Here is a 20744-nt window from a genome sequence, read left to right as displayed (position 1 = left end):
ACTAAATGGATCCCGGCAGAAACTTAAGGAGAGTCATTTACATTATTTCTCGATTCGAGGTGTTTTCTTTTTCTTCTATTACTGCCCTGCGAATTTTTATTTGCGTAGCTGAGTAAATAAAAGACAAGATTTAATTCCCCTAAGATGGTGCTTGCCATGAAAAGCAAACTGTTGCTCAATGGTGGTATTTGATGGAAACTCTGTATAAGGGAATACGTGTCTGGTTTTAGATGGGTGACACCCAGGTCTGCGTCCTCTTGTGTAAAGCAAGTAGCCAGGACACTGTGGATTCCCTAGAATTACCGTTGATTTTCCCCTGTGCTGCCGAACACACATCCAGGTAGATGTTGAACAGGCACGCTTTTGTTTCTGTAGTTTACATTCAGGAATATGGGATTGACAGTTACTGTCCTGAACAGATTCTTCTGTTGTAACTGTGTTGTTACTGACACAGCCTGCCGGATAGGTACACTTCCTTCTCTTGTTGGGGGACAAGTGAGAGGATTGAGAAAAATAAATCTTCTCCATGAAGATAATTGGGTGCAGAATAGTGACGCTCTCACCTGCAGCGTCTGCGGTGAGAATGGACATCCTGGTCTCAAGATGTGGGGGCAGGTGCAGTAGTGAGGAGGAAGGAGGGCATAGCCGGCAACTCTCCAGCTTTAGAGGGAGCCAAGAGAAGAGGAGTGATGTTTATATTGCAACCCAGCTCACAAACTGGCCTTCCATGTGTGCTCATGTGTCCTGAAAATGACTTTAAAAAACGTAAATGACATCACCTATTGTTCTGCGTTGTTTTCAGATTAATAACTTATCTTTCCAAGTCAGTGCATATAGAAGTAACTCTTTTTAATGACTGCATAGTATCGTAAGACTAGACAGACTGGTTTATTTAACCACTTACTCATGTTGGACATTGGACCCTTTCTATCTTTTTATTGTTTAGTACTTTACTGAAAATCTTTCTATTTGCCTCTTTATGCATATGTATATTTCTACAGTGTAGAGACTGAGAAATAGTATTGTCAGAGCAGTAGAATAATCATTTTATTGTTCAGTTTATACTGCCAAATTACATCGCACCAACATATGAGAAGTCCTGTTTCTCCACATTCTCACCACAAAGTTTTTCATCCAGTATAATGGCTGACATCTTGTTATCATTTTAATTGGCATTTCCCTAATGACTGTGATTTTGACCATCTTATGTACTTATTGACCATTAATTTTTTTGTGTGTACTTTTCCTGTCCATAGCTTATTCCCATGGTTCTGTTGTTTCCTCTTGCTTTAAATGATTTTTTTTTAAAATTCTGGATGTCAATCATTATATATGTTGCAATCTCGGCCATTGCTTCTCCTTTAAATGTTTGATGTCTTTTCTGATACAAAACATTGAAATGTGTACTGTAATCGAATTTATTAGTCTCTTTCTGCTGGCTCTGCCTTTTGTGGCTTAGGAAGGCATTGCCTACCCCAAAGGGATAAACACTTTTCAGCATCTCCCAGAGTAATATTTTGCCAGGGGAGTGTTCAACCACACAGCTACATTTTCACATAGACAGAAGTCGATTCCCCTGCTTGCCAGTGGTACTTCCAAGAGCAGGCACCTTTGCTTGTTCGCACCCTGCCTTTAATTTTCCGGGCAGCTGCATCTGCTGGATGCTGGTCCTGAGGCAGGTCTTGTCGACAGCACACTGAATGTGGACTTCTGATGCTGCGTTTGATGTGGCGGGAGAAAGCTATGTTACCAGAGGCTTGGTGGCCACAGGCCTGAGCAAGCCAGGCCTCCCCTTAAAACAGGCAGAAAAATCCAAGAAGGGAGAGAGAAGGCTCATGGCTCTCTTTTGTCTAGACTTAGGTGGAAGAACATGCCTCTTAGACACAGAAGATGGAGTCATTATTCTGTATTTCCTATATAAGGTCAAAGCTCTGACTCCTCACCATCAGAGGGTATCATTGTTACCCCAGTTTTCCCTCTCAGGAAAGAGCTAACTGTGTAGACTTAATGTTATGCCTTGTTAAGATTCCAACTCTTATTTCTGCTTAGAATCAATCTTAGTGTTAGGAAAAGGAAGCTTTGATGTGTTTCTTACCACTCACTGGACACTTAGTCCATATTACTCCTCCTGTGAGGCAAGTGCTATTATCCCTGTTTTACAGTTGAGAAACAGGCTTGGAGAGATTAGGTCATGTGATCCAGGACACGCAGCAGGGATATGGAAGAACCAGAGCTGAAATTCAGAGTTCATGCTTCCCTCAGAGGATCTGCAAAAAGTGCACAAAGCTACTAGCATGAGAAAAGCGCATTCTCTTTCCTTCCTTCCCGCTGCAGCTAGCACACGTGCTCCTAGGGAGCTGTCTCCACCAAGTGGATATTTTCATTTTTTGCTAGTTGGAAATGCAAAATAAGGTACACTTGGAAAACACTTAACCTTTAAGGGACACCTTGGAGGTTTCCTCCAACAGAATTCATTAACTTAAAGACTCAGTATTTTACTAATTGAAAAACTCACGGTTGAGTGAGCTGGTGATTTCTGTTTATTGCTCACCCATATTCCTTTCAAAGCACCACTTGAACTGCAGCTGAGAAGCATTTTCAGCCAGGTTGTTTTTAGTGTATGCCATCTATTTTTGTTAGTGGAAATGTTTGCCCTTTCTTCCGAGGGAAGAAACTATAAATTATACTTCAGAGAACTTCGGAGCAAATATGTTCATGCCTCAGCACTTTAATGTGTTAATTAGCTATTAACGGTGTCAGTAAATTAGGCCTGTCAAAAATAATGGCCTCCTTGACTAGGTTTTTATCACCACTTCATTTGAGGGTGTTACTTAGAAGTTTTGACCTCTGGAACTGTTAAAAAGCAAGGTTGTTGAGGTCTGCCTTGCAGAAGATAAACTCCGAGAGGGTTTGTTAGAAGTTACCTATGGCCTGAGTTTGTGGGTATTGTAAGGACTGGTAACCCCTAATTTAAAGACCTCAGGCTTCCCGATAAGTTGATTCCATTTATGGCTGGCAGTGGAGTTTATCCCCAGGAACCCCGAACCCTGATCTTTGCTCCTGGTTTCAGAAAATCTAGCCAGTGATTGTGCTGGTGAAGTGCCTTCTTTTGTGCGTGTGCGTTAGCAAGTTATTGCTACTGTTCTCATGCCAGAGAGAGGAACCTTCTCCCCACATCAGGGTTCTGGTGGCTTCTGAGGAAGGACCTGGCCTCATAAGAACCTGCTCTTTCTGTTTCTCCTCTTGCATCGAGAGGGCAGAGCCAGTCCTGCTGCAGGTACTAGGGCTTAGATGGGAGAACTGAGTGAGAATCTCAGAAAAAAATAGTATGAGTAGAGGTTAAAGTTTCAAGTCTACTGTTATCTTCCCAGTCATATTAAAGGTTGAATGCATCAGCCTGGAATTCTAACCACCGTGTACCTACTGTCTGGGAAAATGCATTCCGAGTTCTGAGTGATCAGATTGTAGACAACCTTCTGCAAGGCTCGTGTTTTCTGTACATAAAGCCTATAAGATTATTAAAGTAAATGCAAATTAGGGTGCATGATAAAGTTTTCTAGGATAGTTTGGGTTTTTTTTTTAACATATATGTAATAAAGGTTACATCATATACACTTTATTGTCTGTTTAGGTTTGCAGTCAGAGTTAGCTAAAATACCTCAAAACCATAGATTAAAATAAATCTCAAAAAATTACGAAACCACACCACTGTCCCAGTAGCTCTGCTGGTCATTGATGAGCCAGTTGTGGTTTTCCTGGGAGGACTCTCTTTAATCGTGCAAGGAGCTAATGGGCTTCCTCCTCCTGTGCTGCTCCTGCCCACTGGGGTCTGGCTGGGGGACTCGAGGGTTGGCGTATAAAATACAGCTGGGTCAGTATTTGGCAGCAGAGACACAGATGGCCCTGCAGCACTATTATTGCTACCAAAATAAGCCTCCGTTATCCTGTTTTCCTAAAAATGTTTCTTTTGCTGTTTTTGATAGCCTCGCCATCAGTGAAATTGTTTTCTGTCTGAAAACAGTTCACACTATAGAAGATCTTCGTCATTGCTTTCTGTATTTGCAGGGGCCAAAATTTGTTCAGTTAATTAGAGCATCCTCTGTATACCTTAAAGATGGATCCTAGAAATAGGATTACAACTTGAATTTTTATTCTTTCCCAAAGAAACGTGGGTCGGAAGCCACCTTCCAGCATTATTCCCTGAACTTATGATTATTGTAGCCCTAGAATTATTATTTATCATAGGCTTTGCCTGAACACAATCATAAATGATTTGGTGTATCTTGGCACTTGTTAGTTTTTTCAAATTAAAAAGTTTGATTCCAGATGTAAACCTCATATGTATATATGTTCATTTGCTTAACAAATATTTACTTACGCCTAGTGTGTGCCATCACTATTTCAAATTGAAATATGGCACTGTTTCAGGCTGAAATGAAAATGACATGTGGTAAAAATACATCAGTTTGAATCCCATTAATTTAAAATTTGATAGTGTTTGGACAAAAGCCAGGCTGAAGTTTACCATCACACTGGCTGTGCAAATAAAAATATGTGACTAAGACAATGAATGGTTTAGGAGGAATGATCAAACAAACCAACAGAACAAGTTTTTAGGATACTTTGAAAGCACCCATTTATATACAAACAGTTAATTTCAGAATTATAAAATATTCTTCAAGTAACCAACCAATGCTTATTTAAACCCAATTTTATATGTGCCCTGAAAAATTTTTAAGAAGTTGTTGAACTACATCTTGATTTAGACTCCTCATGGTTCATGGTGATATTCCAGCTGGTCTCATTTATTAATCTTTCACTAATATGAGAAGATTTGACTCTTTGGAGCTCTTGCTGCCCAGTTATAAAGTATACAATGCAAAACCGTTAAAACATCTTTTTAAAAAGTCTGATGTGCCAATGAGTAAGAGGGTTGAGATAGTGCCAGCTGAGGTTTCTCACGGTGAGAGGCAGTGTGGCATGAATTTTATAGTCAGACCTGGATGGAATCCATTTCTGCCTCTCACTAACTCATCTCTGGTATATTATATAACCTTTGTGTGCCTCAGTTTCCTCATCTGCAAACATGGGAACAATAACACTCAGAGATATATATGTCTTGAGCATCATGCATATGCCAAACTGAAAAATGTGTGACATAAAACAGGCAGTCCATATAGATTACCTTGCTTCCCTTCCCTGCTTGTCTTACCATGTGTTTTAACCATTATGGTTATTTTTTTTGGAAAACAACAATCATTCAGAGGAATGACATTAAATGAGGGTTTCTCCCTGGACAACCACACGTATGTTAATGTAAATGACCTACTCTAATTGCAGGTTATATCCAGGCATGTAGAGGACTTATGATTGCCGCTGTCAGCCTGGGCTTTTTTGGTTCCATATTTGCCCTGTTTGGAATGAAATGTACCAAAGTCGGAGGCTCAGATAAAGCCAAAGCTAAAATTGCTTGTTTGGCTGGGATTGTATTCATACTGTCAGGTAAATAGCAACTTTCTTCCAAACAAGGTGCTTCACGATATTAATGGAACGCTACTAACCCTAGTATTTTCCCTCTGATGCTTTTTTAGGGCTATGCTCAATGACCGGGTGTTCGCTGTATGCAAACAAAATCACAACAGAATTCTTTGATCCTTTCTTTGTGGAGCAAAAGTAAGTACACTTCTTTGTATGTTTGTGGCTCACAGGAAATGTACATAAAGTCACCTTCCGAATTAAGATACATAAATTTCCTCCATTGGTTATGAAAGTGAGACATACTGATAAGTGGTGTTTGATGACATCATTCAAGAATAAACATTTTATTTGCTCTATTGGCAAACGATGCATTGAATCACTGCTTTAGTCTTACAAAGTGTCTTGTCTCTAAATAGCTCAAGGCATAGGATTTAGAACTTTAAATGTCACCTGCTGTACATCATAAAATTGAAGTCAAGTGGAGGAAAAGTGGAAGAGAGGTATACGATGGGGAGGAAAGAATGATACAGTGAGACAGCAGCAAAATTAGAGTTTGCCTTGATTGTTGACCATCCAAAATGATACTTACCAGGTGCTGGTCTTTGGGCCAGTTTCCATCTCACACATTGAGATTAAAGCTGAGACTGTGATCCTGAAAATTAGAAACATTTCAATGATATCAAAGGAAATATTATTTTCATTTAAAAACATTTTTATTGAAGTATAGTCTGTTTACAATGTTGTGTTTCAGGTGTACAGCAAAGTGATTCAGTTATACATATACATGTATGTATTTTTTCTTTTCAGATTCTTTTCCATTATATGTTATTACAAATATTATTTTCATTTTTAATTAGCCTTTTATGTTTGTCCTGTTAACCACGGCCTTACCAAGTCCCACCAAATAAACCTTTGTTAAGAAATTGTCTGTGATGCAGGATCTTTAAAAAATGCTCTAAGAGTGGCGCAGACACCCAGATGTGACCGGTCTCAGCTGTGGGTGAATGCTTTGGCACTTATAGACCAGTTTGTTTGTTGTTGGTTTTTAACCATGGGCTATTGCTTTTTATAGTTTCCCTAGGCTTATTTCTTTGCATTGGAAAAATCCAAGGGATACCAAATTAGGAATAATAATAGATCAGGTATTTTGTCTCCCGTGAGAGTATTCCCACAGACCTCTGTAGGAAGCCGCATGTGTGTGCTCGTGTACTGCGATCAGCAGGGCTGGGATTCTCTTTCAGTCTTCAGATCCAATGTTACAGAATTTAAAAAGAGTAATTACTGAAATGGCTGGTGGGGTGTCCATTTATTTTTTCTGGTGGATTTAGGGGTCTTTAGAAGATGATTTTTCTCGTACTATCTATCTTTAGTATAATTTATGCATTAATAGTAAATTAAATGATGAAATTATGATGAAAATAACAGCTAACACATGTTGAGCCCCTACTACGTACCAAGTAAAGCATTGCAAATATTATTTTACTTTATTTTAGTTTACTCTTACAACAGTCTTATGAAGTAGGTTCTCTTGGGACTCCCTTTTTTAAATTGGGAAAGAATTCAAGTAATGTGTGCGAGGTAACTTGGACTAAACTCATAGGCTGATTGAGCTGTGATTTAAGCCAGGCAGCCAAACTCTTGAACATTTACTCTAAAATACATGATGTATAATATTACACTATTTGGTAATTTTTTGTGACCGTATGCCATGTATATTTTTCATCAAGGAAGTTACTTTTGTACATTAGTGTTTATTTTGAAATTTTATTAAATGGAAAACAAAAATGACTGCTTCAGACCCCAGTATAACGTTTACTCCCCTGCCTGTGTTAGAAAAATATGTTCTGATTTATAAACTTTCTCCTAACTTTTGATAATGAGATTTGCACAGATGTGCATGACACCAAACATGGGGATGAAAACTGTTCTATTGAAGATTAGAAATATTTCAGCGCTATTTAAATGCTACATTTTTATTTATTTCAGGGTTTGGTATCATAAATATACCACAAAGTCCTATTTCTCATGGTTTATTTTATTAAAGATATTGCTAACTTTTCTAGACTGTCTTGTCTGCATCACTGTTTTTATTTTCCTGACCATTATTAATGATGTCTTTGTCAGAGTCTTAAAAATCATTTTTTTTCCTCACAAGGCTGGGGCCAATTCCTGTGTGCACGGTAACTTAAACCTGCCCCTTTTGTGATTTCTTTTTGTGCTTGCTATATGCTCAGTCACCTAACTCCAGTTTAGTACCATTGGAATTTCTTATTCTTTTAGATTTTGGTTAAAGTCAGTTCAGTAATTATGGACTCTGAGAGGTTTTCCTTTTTCCTGCATTCTTGGAGCTATGTCGAACTATCCCATCCCCGCTGTGAGCCTCCAGCAGCCCCGTTTGTGTCTATGCCTACTCTCTTTCTGTCTGTATTCTCGTCTGAAAAATCAGGTTAACCATAGAATTGCTGTGTGAGTTAAGAGAGTGTGTATATATACCCTTAGAACTGATTAGAAAAGAACAAAACCCCTGTATTAGCTACTACTAAATAGTGTTAGCTGTTATTAAGATTGCTTTTTAATTTGTGTGTAGCAGTTCAGATGTGGCTTACCTTTATGGGTGTTTGTATTAGCTCTTTTCTGCAGTGACTTAAAAATATAACACCTACAGTTTGCCGATTTACCAAATGTCGTTAAAAACGCAGGGGCAAGGGGTTGTGAAAAACACCACAGCTTACAGATTGGTAATATTTACAAATTACAGGCCCTTCACACCAAAAAAATATAGACTATCAAAAAAAAAAAAAGAGTTGGGGGGAGGGTATAGCCCAGTGGTAGAGTTTGTGCTTAGCATGCATGAGGTCCTGGGTTCAATCCCCAGTACTGCCATTAAATTTTTAAAAAAAAACCTAATTACCCCCACCCTCTCAAAAAGAAAGTAAAGAGAAAAGAAAAGAAAAAAAAAAAAAAAAAAGCCCCATGTATGGAGAACCTGTTAGCTCCTTGAGCCCACTCACATCTGCATCCTGGCAGGGTCTTGCACAGGAAGGGCCCTCCGTAACTTATGTAAAATCCAGCTGGATCAAGGAATCATCAGCGCCTGTTGAGAATTGTACATACGATCAGATGCTGATTACCCGCTGTGGGAGAAAGGTGGCATGAAGATGACATGGGACACCTACAGGAATTCACAGACTTTACTTAAATAAAACTCACTTCTGTAAAAACCAACCAGTCAGCTAACTTGATGTCATCTGTTTTCCCTTTATCAACACCTAGAGGAGAAGGAGATGAAAATTAGGAAGATTAATAAGCTGCAAGTTGGGTGTCAACACAAAATAAACTGCTTCCATAGGTCTTAAAATATCATCATCATTTTTGAAGTGAGATTTTGATTTTGGCAAATGTGAGGGCAGTGCATTTCCTTAGCTGGCATTTGCTAGAATTTAGTAGTTGGCACCTGTGATGTAGTTTGTACTGCACTCAGAGAGGGATATGTTGGAGAATCACTGCTGAAGGCAGGACCTGCCCTAGAGGAGCTGGGATAAGGGTACCACTCTAGGGAGGTCTTGACTACTTTCTTGATGTCTTTATTGATCTGCATGAGAATTCCTTGAGGTCAGGAAACATCTATTTCATCTCTTACTTGCCTAGCATGGTGCCTGGTAATTGAAATCCTTATCCATAGAACTAGCCCTTCCAGGATTAGCAAAAAAAAAAAAAGCCTTCTGTTATCTCAGCAGACTGAGGAAGCCTCGGAGAGGATGGACAGAGAAGGCGGGCTCACTCTCCTCTTCCCATCCTTATTGCGCTTTCATCTTCCTAAAGTGATTCCACCACCAAGCAACACCTCTCCCTCCAGCCCTAGATGTCCTGACTGCGCCAGCCACCGGCATGCATGTGTTTGGCCCTTGGGAAGGGCAGTGAGGAACAGCTGCTTGCCATGTGCCCTAGTTTAAATTTCCGGTGAGCAAATACTTGCTCTAAAATGCACTGGAAAACAGGCCACAAAACCTGGTTTTGTGGCTGTTGCTTTCCTTAATAATTCTCTGCTATGTTAATTGATCTTATTTGTGGATTTCCAGAACATCCCTATGTAAGGCCCACTTTGGTTGCCTAAGTTAGAAATACACAAATAAGCTCATCAACAAAGTTCCCACCACATTCCTACTATGTGCAGGGAACTCAACAGGCGCTTTATTGATGAGGAAATAAAGATCGTGGCAGTAGCACTGCACACAGCATCAGGCTTTGTGTCCGAAACCCCTCCTTTCCCTCAACTTATCTGGGAAGATGTTTCTTCCTGCCTACAATCATTTGACAGAATCACAGTCTTTGAACAGTTTCAGCTGACTGTGGTTGTGTTCTGCTGTTTCCCCATTTTTTTCCCTCTTGTTTTGCTTCCTCGCCTTCATTCAAGTTGTGATGATGTTTTATGGCTCTGGGGTGGGCTCTTGCAAAGCCTTGAAAGCTATTTCTCAACTCTTCCCTTTGGGCTGTTTCAAACCAACTTCCCCGTCTTTATTAGAGCAAAACCCACCAAATTTAAAAAAGAAATCTATCTTCTTGCAAGCTTACGGTCACAAGCACCCTATCACGGTGTTGAAATATAATTACATTATTCCCACCGCGGCTTTGTTGTCCAAACCATTAACTTCCTGAGTGTCTTGCTTTGTTTTTCCTTAAATAAACTGTTCCAGGGAAGAACTGATTAGCATAAAGAGACTTCTTTTCACATCATGCAAAGTTGGAGCACTGAGGCGATTTCCTCACTTGAGGAAACAGGGCATTGTCATCTTAGGTGCCTTCTCTTCTAGTCCGTGAAATTTATTGTTGATGTTTTGGCTCATATATTCATGTTGGGTCTTATTCTCCAGCCCTTTTATTTTCAGAGTTTGTAAAACCATGGAGTTATTTATCACTGGCCCTCTTCATTCCTGGCATAGATTTAATTTCTACTTTAGGATTTAATTTAATTTAGTTTAAATTTACTTAGGTGAAAAATCTTTTCACCATTGTGGTTATTTAGTAGTTAGAAATAAACAGCTGTCTTCCTCCTGGTAAATTTTCTCATTCTTGTTATCTATCAAGTAAAATGCACAATAGACAATTCAAGAAGTACGTTTCTAGATGACACACATTTTCCTGGGTGACGGTGAAAGGATTATCGATCTCACTAGGTGACCTTGCCAAGATTTTTAACTTCTGTCTTCTGTCCTTACTATAATTTAATGAATTATAGATGTTTTGTTTACTTAAGCTTACTCCAATCATGAGGTTATTTGGAGAATGAATTAAGTGGTAAACAGCTCAGAGATTCTCGGATAAGGGATTCCACAGAAGTGCTAAGTGTTAAAAACAAAACAGAATTCGACTGTTAAATATTAAGAAGGTGTTATTCCGTGATTTCTGTGGTAGCACTGGCCGCTTCAGATCACCAGAAGTGCTCTGATGCTTTTGTTATGCCAGCATGACTTAAAAATGTACTTGGAAACCAAGTGTTTGGCAACTGTGTTTTGTTTTCACTGACCAGTATATGAAGTCACCGTTCCTTCCAGTTTGCTGTGCCTTCTGGTGACGCAGCTTTTACCACCCCCACCCCCGTCCCTCTCCTTTTCACATCCTGGTGAAGCCCTGCAGGACTCCCGTTCTGGGTGGGGAGCACTCCCGGGTGCTCCCTTTGGCCCCCTTGCTTCTGTTGTGGCCCCACTAGGCAGTAGCACTTGCTTATCGGTCCACCGTCCAAGCCAGACCAGGAGCATCTCAAAGCAGAGACTGTCCTACTGGTTTTGCAATCTAACTGTACTCCGTGACATTTACAGCAAGGATGATCGGTCAGTAGTGGTGCATGATTGTCTGTCTGTCTGTCTGCATCTCTCCTGGAGTGGAAAGACTGAGCGTGCTTGTGGGCATTGGGTTAAAGGAATGGGGAGGAGAGGCAGCGTACACACTGTTTAACTCTGAGGACCCTGGATCCAGGCTGCCAGGGAGGAAGCCCCAGTTCTGCCACTTATTCGTTGTATCACCTCGAAGAAATTACTTGTCCTTTCTGTGTCCTGTGTTCCTCACCTGTAAAATGGGAATAATAGGGACTATGAGGTTGTGAGGATTAAATGAGATAGTACTTTTCAGCTGTTTAGAATGGTTCCTAGCATGTAGTCAGCGTTCAGTAGATGTTAGCTGTTGTTTTTAAGGGTGCTGACCCTTAAGCAGAGGTTATTAATGTAGTAGTGTATTACCTTATATGACATATTAAGGGTGGTCACAGAGAAACGTGTATTGAAATGTTGGAGACCTAGTGGAAAGGGTAACTGTCGTTAAGACTCTTGGCTCACAAGTGGAAGGCAGGTTTGTAAGAGACCTGGCACGTGAACCCATTTAAAAGAAACACTCGTGTGATTCCTAATCTTCATTTCTGGTCATCTCCATCGCAGCACTGAGTTAGAGATACATGATAGTCTGAAACTGGCAAATGGAGAGATATTCCTGAGACCCTTCTCATGAGAACGCACCCTGCGCACAGCTTGCCAACACCAGGTTCGATTCTGAAGTGTTTTCAGGTGGTCTGCGGAGGATTCTGAAGATGATGTAGGATATGCTTTTAATTGACCCATTCAGTTCTGCTGCAAGTGCACCTGTATATTTTCCCCTCAACACAAACAGATGTGCACACCCACCTCCACAGACACAGACTTTTGCCAGTCACTCCCTCACGTGTCACAGGAGAGCACTGGTTGTTTTAGGAATTTCCTGTGTCAGAGCACAGCCCTCTCTGCAGTGTCAGTGTATTCAGACATCAAAGTTTGCGTGAAAACATGTTATTGGGTCTACCTTGAGTGTTGTGACTCAGCACATGATTTCTCACTTAAAATCAAGCCCAGTAAACCCCCAGTTATCCACATGAATTGAGATCAATAGCATGGATGTTGGTCAATAACAGATTTGTTTTTGAGTTGAACTGTGGAATTGTGGCGGCATGAGATATTCCTTTTAAATTACAATTTACTTTGGCCAATACTATATTAAGTTGTACCATGGATGGCTTTTAAAATTTCCTTGAACAGCTGTCAAGAATTAGAACTCCTATAAAGGTATCCACTGCACACTTTACACACGAGGGAGGGAGGCAGAGAGGTTAAGAGGCAGTTTTTCGAGTTAGGTCTCTGCTCAGCTCCTGGCTCTTGCTTCTCTGTGAGCTTAGGGAAGACGCAGTTGCTTCGTCTGGATAACAGGAATAGCACCCCCCTGCTTCTGAATTTTGGGAAAATTAAAGGAAACAACATAGATACAGCACCCCTCACAGCAGCACATGGTAGTGATTAGTAAGTGTTACCTGTTACTAACACAACCCGTCTGGAGTATTCTGAACTACCCTAATGATAAACTCATAACACATGAAAAGATAATGCATGCATGTCTGTTATGAACACTGAAAAGCAATTTAGAATTGACACACACACAAAAAATCAGTCATTCTTTTGCATTTCCTAGATGTGAGAATTCTCCATGAAGGTTCCATATGCAAGTTACATGCTTATTATTTAAATTATCCCATTCTACTCTAGCCACCTTTCAGGAGGCATCTGCCACTAGTTTGTAGTGCCTTGAGAAGCCTTGGGTAGGAAATCTTGTGGCATCTTCCAGGCTGTTGAGAGAACTGTTAACTAATGTGAATTGTATAAGGGAGACGAGACTGCAACAGCCTCGGGGAGGACACGGGCACTGAACACCCTGCTTCTGGTACCTGGGACCCCAAAAGAATGTGGAGCATTTGGGGGAAATGTGTGTTTGTAGCTAGTACCTGTAGAAGGCTTATTTCCGTAAAATTCATTCATGCAGTTATACAGACCTTGGATTATATAAGCCTATGAGTTGAGGAAAGTTTCTTTGAGACGGTAATCTTTAAAAGAATGGCATACCAATAGCATTCACTTTTAAACTTAACACTGATTATATATGGGTACACTTACTAAACTTTAAATTTAAAAAAACCCATTTAGTTGTTTTAAGGTAACTGAAATGTTTTGGCTGCTACCACCCTTGATTCGAATGAGAAGTAGGCAAATATGTCTGAAAAAAAGATGATCCTAGATGTCAAAAGACCTGGCTTCTCGCCCTGGGACCTTCAGCAAGGTCACTCACTGTTCTCTGGGGACCTTAAAAGGATGAGGTTATTTTCATTCGTTAAACGGTTTTTGTCTTGTTTTGGGAGAAGCTGCACTTTCTTTTTTTCAAGCCCAGCAATGACAACACTCACCTCTTTTTGTGCTGGGTGAAAAGACAGCCTGAGGGAATTCGGAAAAAATTCCATACTGTAGAGCCAGTGAGAAGGTAATGAGCCAGGGAGAGAGAAAACCCGTATCTTTCTGAAATGACAACTGAAAACACGGTGTCCATTAAAAAAAATTTTTTTAAATAAGTGAAGGAATAAATAAACCTAATTACCTCTCCCCGCCGAAAATACACGCACACACACACACACAAACTGCACAAAAAAAACAAAGAAAAAAACCCCATGATGCACTGATTGTGTTTTTTCATATTGATACCATATTTTACTTAGCTAAAGTTTACATAAAAGGAAGAAAGAGTGGCGGTTAAAAGCTCAGGGTTTGGAGTCACAGATTCGGGTTTTAAGTCTCGGTTCTGTTAGCTGAGATATGGGGCAATCATTTTAATCTCCCTCAGCTTCAGTTTTCTCATTTGTAAAATGACGGTAGTAAGACCTATCTCTCAGGTTTGTAATGAAGATCAAATATGATAAAATATGCAAAAAAAAACCCCCAAAAAACCACAAGACCCAGCACACAAAACAAAATCCTGGCAGTACTCATAGCTGTTGTTATGGTGGACTTTTACTTAAACCATGTCTATATGGATTTGGGAGAACAGGTCATGTTTACTTTGCAAAAACATGCTCTTCTGCTTCTATTGTTATGTTTCATCACACTCGAATTATTTGCTTAATATCTGACCATCCCTGCTAGACTGTGAGATCCTTGAGAACAGAGCTGTGCCCTCATCTGCCCCAAAACACGAGTAGCACAATGCCTGGCCTGTCATTTCTGTGGTGGTGACCAGGGAACTACACCTGTTCCCCGTGGAGGGCACATCAAGTCATCCACAGGGGTTTGGGTGCAAGAAAGACAAAAATAGGAGGTGAAAATGAGGGGTGTTCCTCAGTCCATTCCCTCAGCATTACTGTGCAGGTCACAAGGCTGAGGTACAAGGTGAAGAGTGAAGTGCATCACAGTTAAGGCCGCCAAGTGTGGTTCTGCCCCGGCTTTCTCAACAGGAAAGAAAGCCGTGAGCAGTGGCCAGGAGCCCCAGGTACAGCAGGTGGATGAGAGTAACTTCATCCAGTGTTTCAGAGTCCATTTTAATGCCTTAGACCTTTATGGGTTTTTTTGGGGGGGGGCAGAAATCTTAAGTGATTAATCTGTGTTCTACTCTCTCTGTATAGAAGTGAACATTTTCCCTATTGACTTGTTTACTGTATTCACATAAATTACATGAATTAAGGTCATGAGGCAGCTTTTGTTGAGTCCTAGCCCTTAAGCAGAATGTCTGAGAGATGTTGCAGAAACAGTGTTCCGATCTGTAAAATGAAGTTCTGTCCTCAGCCTGACGGTCGTGGATCTGTCTGGTGCCAAGCAGATTTATAGCCTTTCAGAACAGTGAAGAAGCTTTGGCGATTGTAACAGCATAATAAAAAGGCCTCGCTCTGAGTGGGAAAGGCTCTGGTCTAGGGCCAGGAGGATATTGTTAACCAAAGAAGGACCTGTAATGGATCATTTGAAATCTGGATAATAATCTGAGATATTGAAGTCAGCTGCTTAGCGTTACCAAAAATGAAGAAAGGCAGAGACAGTTTCCCGATGAGTGTCAAAGGAGGCGTAGTCCAGAGCAAACTGGAGTGGATATTCCACGGTTCACTCTCAGTCCTGTCTTTCAATAAGACAAGTCCTTCCTGCCAGATCACGCACGCTGACGGGTGTGAATTCAAGTCACTGCTATACGTGTCTTTCAACAGAATGAAGAAGAAAAAGTCTGTAAAAGAAAGAACCAAGCCACAGAAGCCCTCAATCCAAATAGTTAACAATTACCGGTGTAGACGTGGAGTTGCTCAAAGACTTCAACTCTAAACTGGTGCTGTTCCTTAGACGTTTGTCTCTGACAGAATTCACAAGGAATTCAAAGGGAAATGATATTCTCCTTGGAATAGAGTCTATATTTAGTCACCTCAAGAAAATCTAAAAATATATTTAAAAACAGGAGTAAGTGAACCAGTTTTTAATATAAGCCAAACTCATGATTCCTAAATTCCTTCAGAATGTTTCAGGTTGCTTAAATGAATATAAAGACATAGTTCCCAACATTTGTGCTGTCTGGGTAATTTATCCTCTGATTTGTACACATTCATATGCTCTTTTTAAATGAATTCATAGTGCCAAGCTATGGTTTATGATTTCTACCACCTTCACTTCTAATTGACTCCAATTAATAATTAGAGACATTTTTAACTGTGGTACCCAGCACTAGCATCCTATTTTAGAAAGCTAACTGTTTTAAGAAAAATCTCAAACTGTTTCTTCTAGGGGTGTGGGCACTAAGAGTCAGATACTAATGCGTAGTTTCAGGAGAGAAGACAGCCTAGACTCTAGGGGAAAAAATAAAGAGAAGTAGGAAGTATCATTAAATTGTGATCCTATAGTAATGTCCTCCGAGTAGAAACTTTCAGCATGCTCATCTTTTAGTGAAAGGATGGCAGCAGACGGGTTCAATGCTCACTTACTAGGGGACTAGCAGATGTTTTTAAGAGGTCCAGTGACAGGCACCTACAGCTTGGCAGGCCCTCTGCTCATTTTATTTGTATAATCTCATTCAAATATACAAGAAGGGCTGATTGTGGAAATCCAGGATATCCTTTTCAGATGTGTAACACGATATGTGATGAAGAAATCTATAAAACAACCAGTTTAACACTCTGGATCCACCCAGCTCTTTTCTTTTCATCGGTGCACTTCTCTCTTCGGTGCTTTTTGGAGCTGTCTTTTTTGGTGCAGACTGAAGGGGTTTTCCCTCCACTTACACCAACCAACTTCTGCATCTGCCGGTGCCTCTGATGGGAGCAGCTGGAGGAGTTTCTCAGTCCCCAGAGCCTGATCGGTGCTGCAGTGCAGGATGAGGAGCTCACAGCTGTTCCGTGCTTCAGCTAGCACCTTGATTTCCCGGGAGAGGCAACACAGGCATGAGAAAAGGAGGGATCCCAGGGCAGCGTGTATCGTGTCTGTCTCCCCTTCCCAACTGCAGGTGGAGGCTGTGAAATTATCTTGACAGCCAGATCTGGAAATGGGCAGGTGGACCACAAGGCCCTCATCTTGTGTAAATGTTGCTTCCTCTTCCCACTCGCTAGGGCCACACTGTCTTACCACCACTGCTGCGACTCACACCACACTGGGAAGCCTGCCCCTGCCTGGAGGGGAGTTCACACATAGCAACATGGCACGTAGCATGAGGTGAAGGACGGGCCCAGGCCGCTCACGCCGGCTGCTGTGCATGTGGCTGTGATGCCCAAGCCTGGCCTGCTCCTGCACCCTGTTCCATGGGGACAGGCTGCGCTGGCCCCATCCTTTCCCTTCTTACTCTCACCTCTTCCTTTCCTTCCTCAGCCCCTCTCTGGAGTCTGTGTCATCCAAACAGATCCATCCCTCTCTGACTTCAGCGGCGTTAGGTGGGGAATGGTGTCCATCAGTTTCTGCCTTGTGATGGAGGTCTGTGGGCTAAAAAAGACTGAGAATCAATTCTTTATTTAAAAAAAAAAAATCCTGTCCTTCAGGAAAAGGATAGGCAGACGTGAGAACACACAGCTCCTGAGATTTTAGTAGAATTTTCTCATTCCTTGTTTGTTTCTCTGAAACATTATATATACATACATACATATATACATAAACACACACGCACTTAAAAGGATTTCCTCCAGCCCTCTGCTGTAAGTGATTTCCTTTGTTATTCTCAGTAGTGTGATTTGTACCTTTCTAGCATGACCTCTCCAGGGCTGGGCGGTCTCTCTTGGATCTGTTCTGATCACCCGTAGAGTCCTGTGGCCTGGCGTCTGGAAGGTGCTTCATATCACTAAGCGATAGTTGTTTTTTTATTCACCTCCCACTAGATTGTAGTAAGAAGCAAAAAGAGGCTGTATCTGTCACTGATCTTTCATGGACACTTTAGAAGAGGAAAAAAAATTTTTTTTCTCTACTCTCCTAGGTTCTCTGTTGGGGTCCTATACATTAGACTGAAAAAAGACATTAATAAGAGAAAAACAGTTTATTAGCATGTGCATCACACATACACGAGGGAGTGCCCAGTGATGTGTAACTCACAGGACTGGCTAGAATTTGAACTTGAACTCATCTTAACCCCCCAAAAAGAACAACGTTAGAGAAGTGACAAGACAAAGAAAAAGGACTTTGAGCTTCCAGGGGCAAAAACTATGGGAAGGCAGATAATGAGGGAATCAACGGAAGATAAGAGTCAGTGAAGTTTGTTACATGGATTTCTCTGGTGTCATTTGTGGTCTGATCATGATGGACAGTGTCTCCGGGAATAAACTTCTGTCCTTCCTGGTAGAGAGTGAAAGCGGGGACAGCTTTGCAAATTCATGTCCTGCTTTTAGGCAAATGGAGTGGGGAGGACAGAGAGCTTTTCTTGTATCTGCTTCTTCTCAGTTGCCTTCAGCTCAAAATAATCCTTATGCCTAAGTGGTGTGGTTGGGGGTGACATGTTGTGCCGCCTTTCAGCACCTTGCACGTGATTGCATGCAGCGGGTGCTTGATAAAAACGTTTACTGAATTGAACTGCAATGAAAGCAGAGGCAGCTGTCCTTTTTCTAACTGGAGTCTGTCTAAATAATTTGCTCCGTGCAACAGAATAAATAGATAGCTTTGTGAGCTTCGGCAGAGCCCAGAGGAAAGTTGCTGGCTGAGCCAGGAGTTCCCAGCTTCTGCTGACTGCTTCTGCTTTGCTTGCTGGGATCCCTTCATCTTCCTTTCGGAATGTGGGGAAGATATAGTCAAGTGATAGCTATAAAAACTCTTTGAGAAAATGTTTAAAGCATTATACAGATAGAGGTGTTCAGACGACCTGTACAAGCGCCAACAGCAAAAATGTGTTATGCACATTCAGTAAGTGTTGGCTAGTAGTGTTAAATGCTGTTTTCTCCCCAAATAAGTAAGCCCTAATACTTGTGCAATACTTCCTCACAGGTATGAATTAGGAGCTGCTCTGTTTATTGGATGGGCAGGAGCCTCACTCTGCATAATTGGTGGTGTCATATTTTGCTTTTCAATATCTGACAACAGCAAAACACCCAGGTATGGAAAAGAGACAAAAATGACCTGTTAAAAAGTCTAATAGTATTCTAAATTGTTACCTGTAGGACAAATTATAGATAGTTCACATGATTCTTAGTAACTTCAGAAACCTAGAATTGGGAAAGGTTAGGAATATATAGTAAATATAATAGTTAAGTATAGCACATTTTATATTGAATATTATATTATTGTATTATATTGTATTATATTATATTAGGTCTAACTCTGGGGGCATATTCTTCACTTTGGTCTCGTAATTTTCACAAAGGCAGAAATTACTGATAAAGGTCACTATGGTCTCCTAGGTTCCAGGAAGATGAGTTTTAAAATAATAGCTTTGAAGAAGAGTAACCGGACAGATAAGCCATTTCTTCTGCAGATTCTCTTGATCACACCAGCTGTTCGGAAATGACATTGATGCAGTTCTTGAAGCGAGAGAGAAGAGGGAAGAAAGTGAACAGGAATCAGGGAAAGACAAACTTAGCGATGACAGAAATAGGGGGAAAGTGGTTTCTTCCCGTTTTTGTTTGCCCTCCATATAAGAGACCCTATGAAACTGTTTTGCCTTTCAGAATGGGATACACGTACAATGGGGCCACGTCTGTCATGTCTTCTCGGACAAAGTATCCTGGCAGAGAAGGAGACTTTAAAACCACAAACCCTTCAAAACAGTTTGATAAAAATGCTTACGTCTGAAAAGAGCACAGCCACAAGCTGTGTCTTGAGCTCGTGACAAACGTGAACTGTTCACAAAATGATCCCGAGGTTCTCCTATAATTAACACTCAAACTACTTTTCAAATATGAATTTGAAGAATTTGTTGATTATTTGGATGTAAATGTCCTGACCTAGTTACATACTAATCGTTTTCTGTTGTGGCTTTCTTTAAAAAAATAAACAGGCTATTTACAGAATTTGTATATATTTCATACATCCAAAAAACCTGTAATGTATTTAGCACCAAAGATTCCAAAAGTATTCATAATGTCATCTTCTTAATCATTCAGACCTTGCAGTCTTTGCCCCTGTTTTTTATGTTTCTTTTCCTTCATATATTAAACAGAAGGTATAGACGGAGTGGTGTCTTGTAAACAGTATGGGGGAGATCTAACATTCTTCTTCGAGATGTTTGGGTTGAACGGACACGTTCCTGGCTGTATAGAGCTGACTTCTAGTTTCTCACACCTGTCTGTCACCACCATCCTCCTCAACAACTACTCAAGGAAGGGCTAACGGGGCCAAGACGCTGTTGCCCATTGCCTGGCTCGTCCGCCTTAAATACCTGCTCAGCTTTCTCTGATACAGAAAGTAGGTTCTGGGGTGGGGAATCAGCAAAAGCCAAGCGAGAGATGCTGATTGTGGCTGCCTTCAGAGCCAGCAGAGGCAGGCCTGGAGCCGTGTGGTGCCTGCCTCACTTATTACAGCTGCGTCCGGCGTGTTGCTCAGGTCCTGTGTGTGGAACTAAGTGGTAATGGAGAGTTTACGCATTTTTCAAGACACGTAAGATGCTGCATTGACCTCTGAACAGACAGTGTTTTATTTCTAGAGCTGGCTGTCTTACCGCATGTCCATAAGGGCAGTGGTTACCTCCATGTGCGGGTGCCTGGCGCTGTTCCAGACACTACATGCGCCCTGACTCACTCCACCCTCACAACGCCTGTGAGGAGAGCACTGTTAGGGTCCTGAATCGGCAGAGGAGCACATGAAAGCAGAGTTTAAGTAACTTGCCACAGCGAGTGACAAAACCAGGACTTTGAACTGAGGCAGTCTAGGGTGAAATATACAGTTTCAAGCCTTGGGTAAGAACTGGCATCTGTGTCATCTGTGAGTCAGACACTTTCCAATACTAACCGTGGCATGGGTGACCGTAACATTTTCCTGAAGCGTGAAAGGCTTAAA

General features: G+C 41.1%; 1 protein-coding gene across 3 annotated transcripts in view; it reads left to right on the top strand.

Annotated features, from left to right (window-relative positions):
* The window catches only part of CLDN10 (claudin 10), an 88897-nt gene extending 68975 nt beyond the window's left edge, over nt 1-19922 (top strand). For all 3 annotated transcript variants that reach the window (XM_064493027.1, XM_064493026.1, XM_010980231.3), the window contains 4 exons: nt 5341-5502; nt 5592-5673; nt 18738-18845; nt 19418-19922. In XM_064493027.1, the coding sequence (XP_064349097.1) occupies nt 5341-5502; nt 5592-5673; nt 18738-18845; nt 19418-19541 (476 nt within the window). In that variant the 3' untranslated portion in view covers nt 19542-19922. The remainder of the gene's footprint in view (nt 1-5340; nt 5503-5591; nt 5674-18737; nt 18846-19417) is intronic.
* The last annotated feature ends 822 nt before the right edge of the window (nt 19923-20744 follow it).

The sequence above is a fragment of the Camelus dromedarius genome, chromosome 13, assembly GCF_036321535.1.
Source record: "Camelus dromedarius isolate mCamDro1 chromosome 13, mCamDro1.pat, whole genome shotgun sequence".
Classification (NCBI taxonomy): domain Eukaryota; kingdom Metazoa; phylum Chordata; class Mammalia; order Artiodactyla; family Camelidae; genus Camelus; species Camelus dromedarius.
Note: the sequence above shows the minus strand (reverse complement) of the source record. Positions and strands in the feature narration are given on the sequence as shown.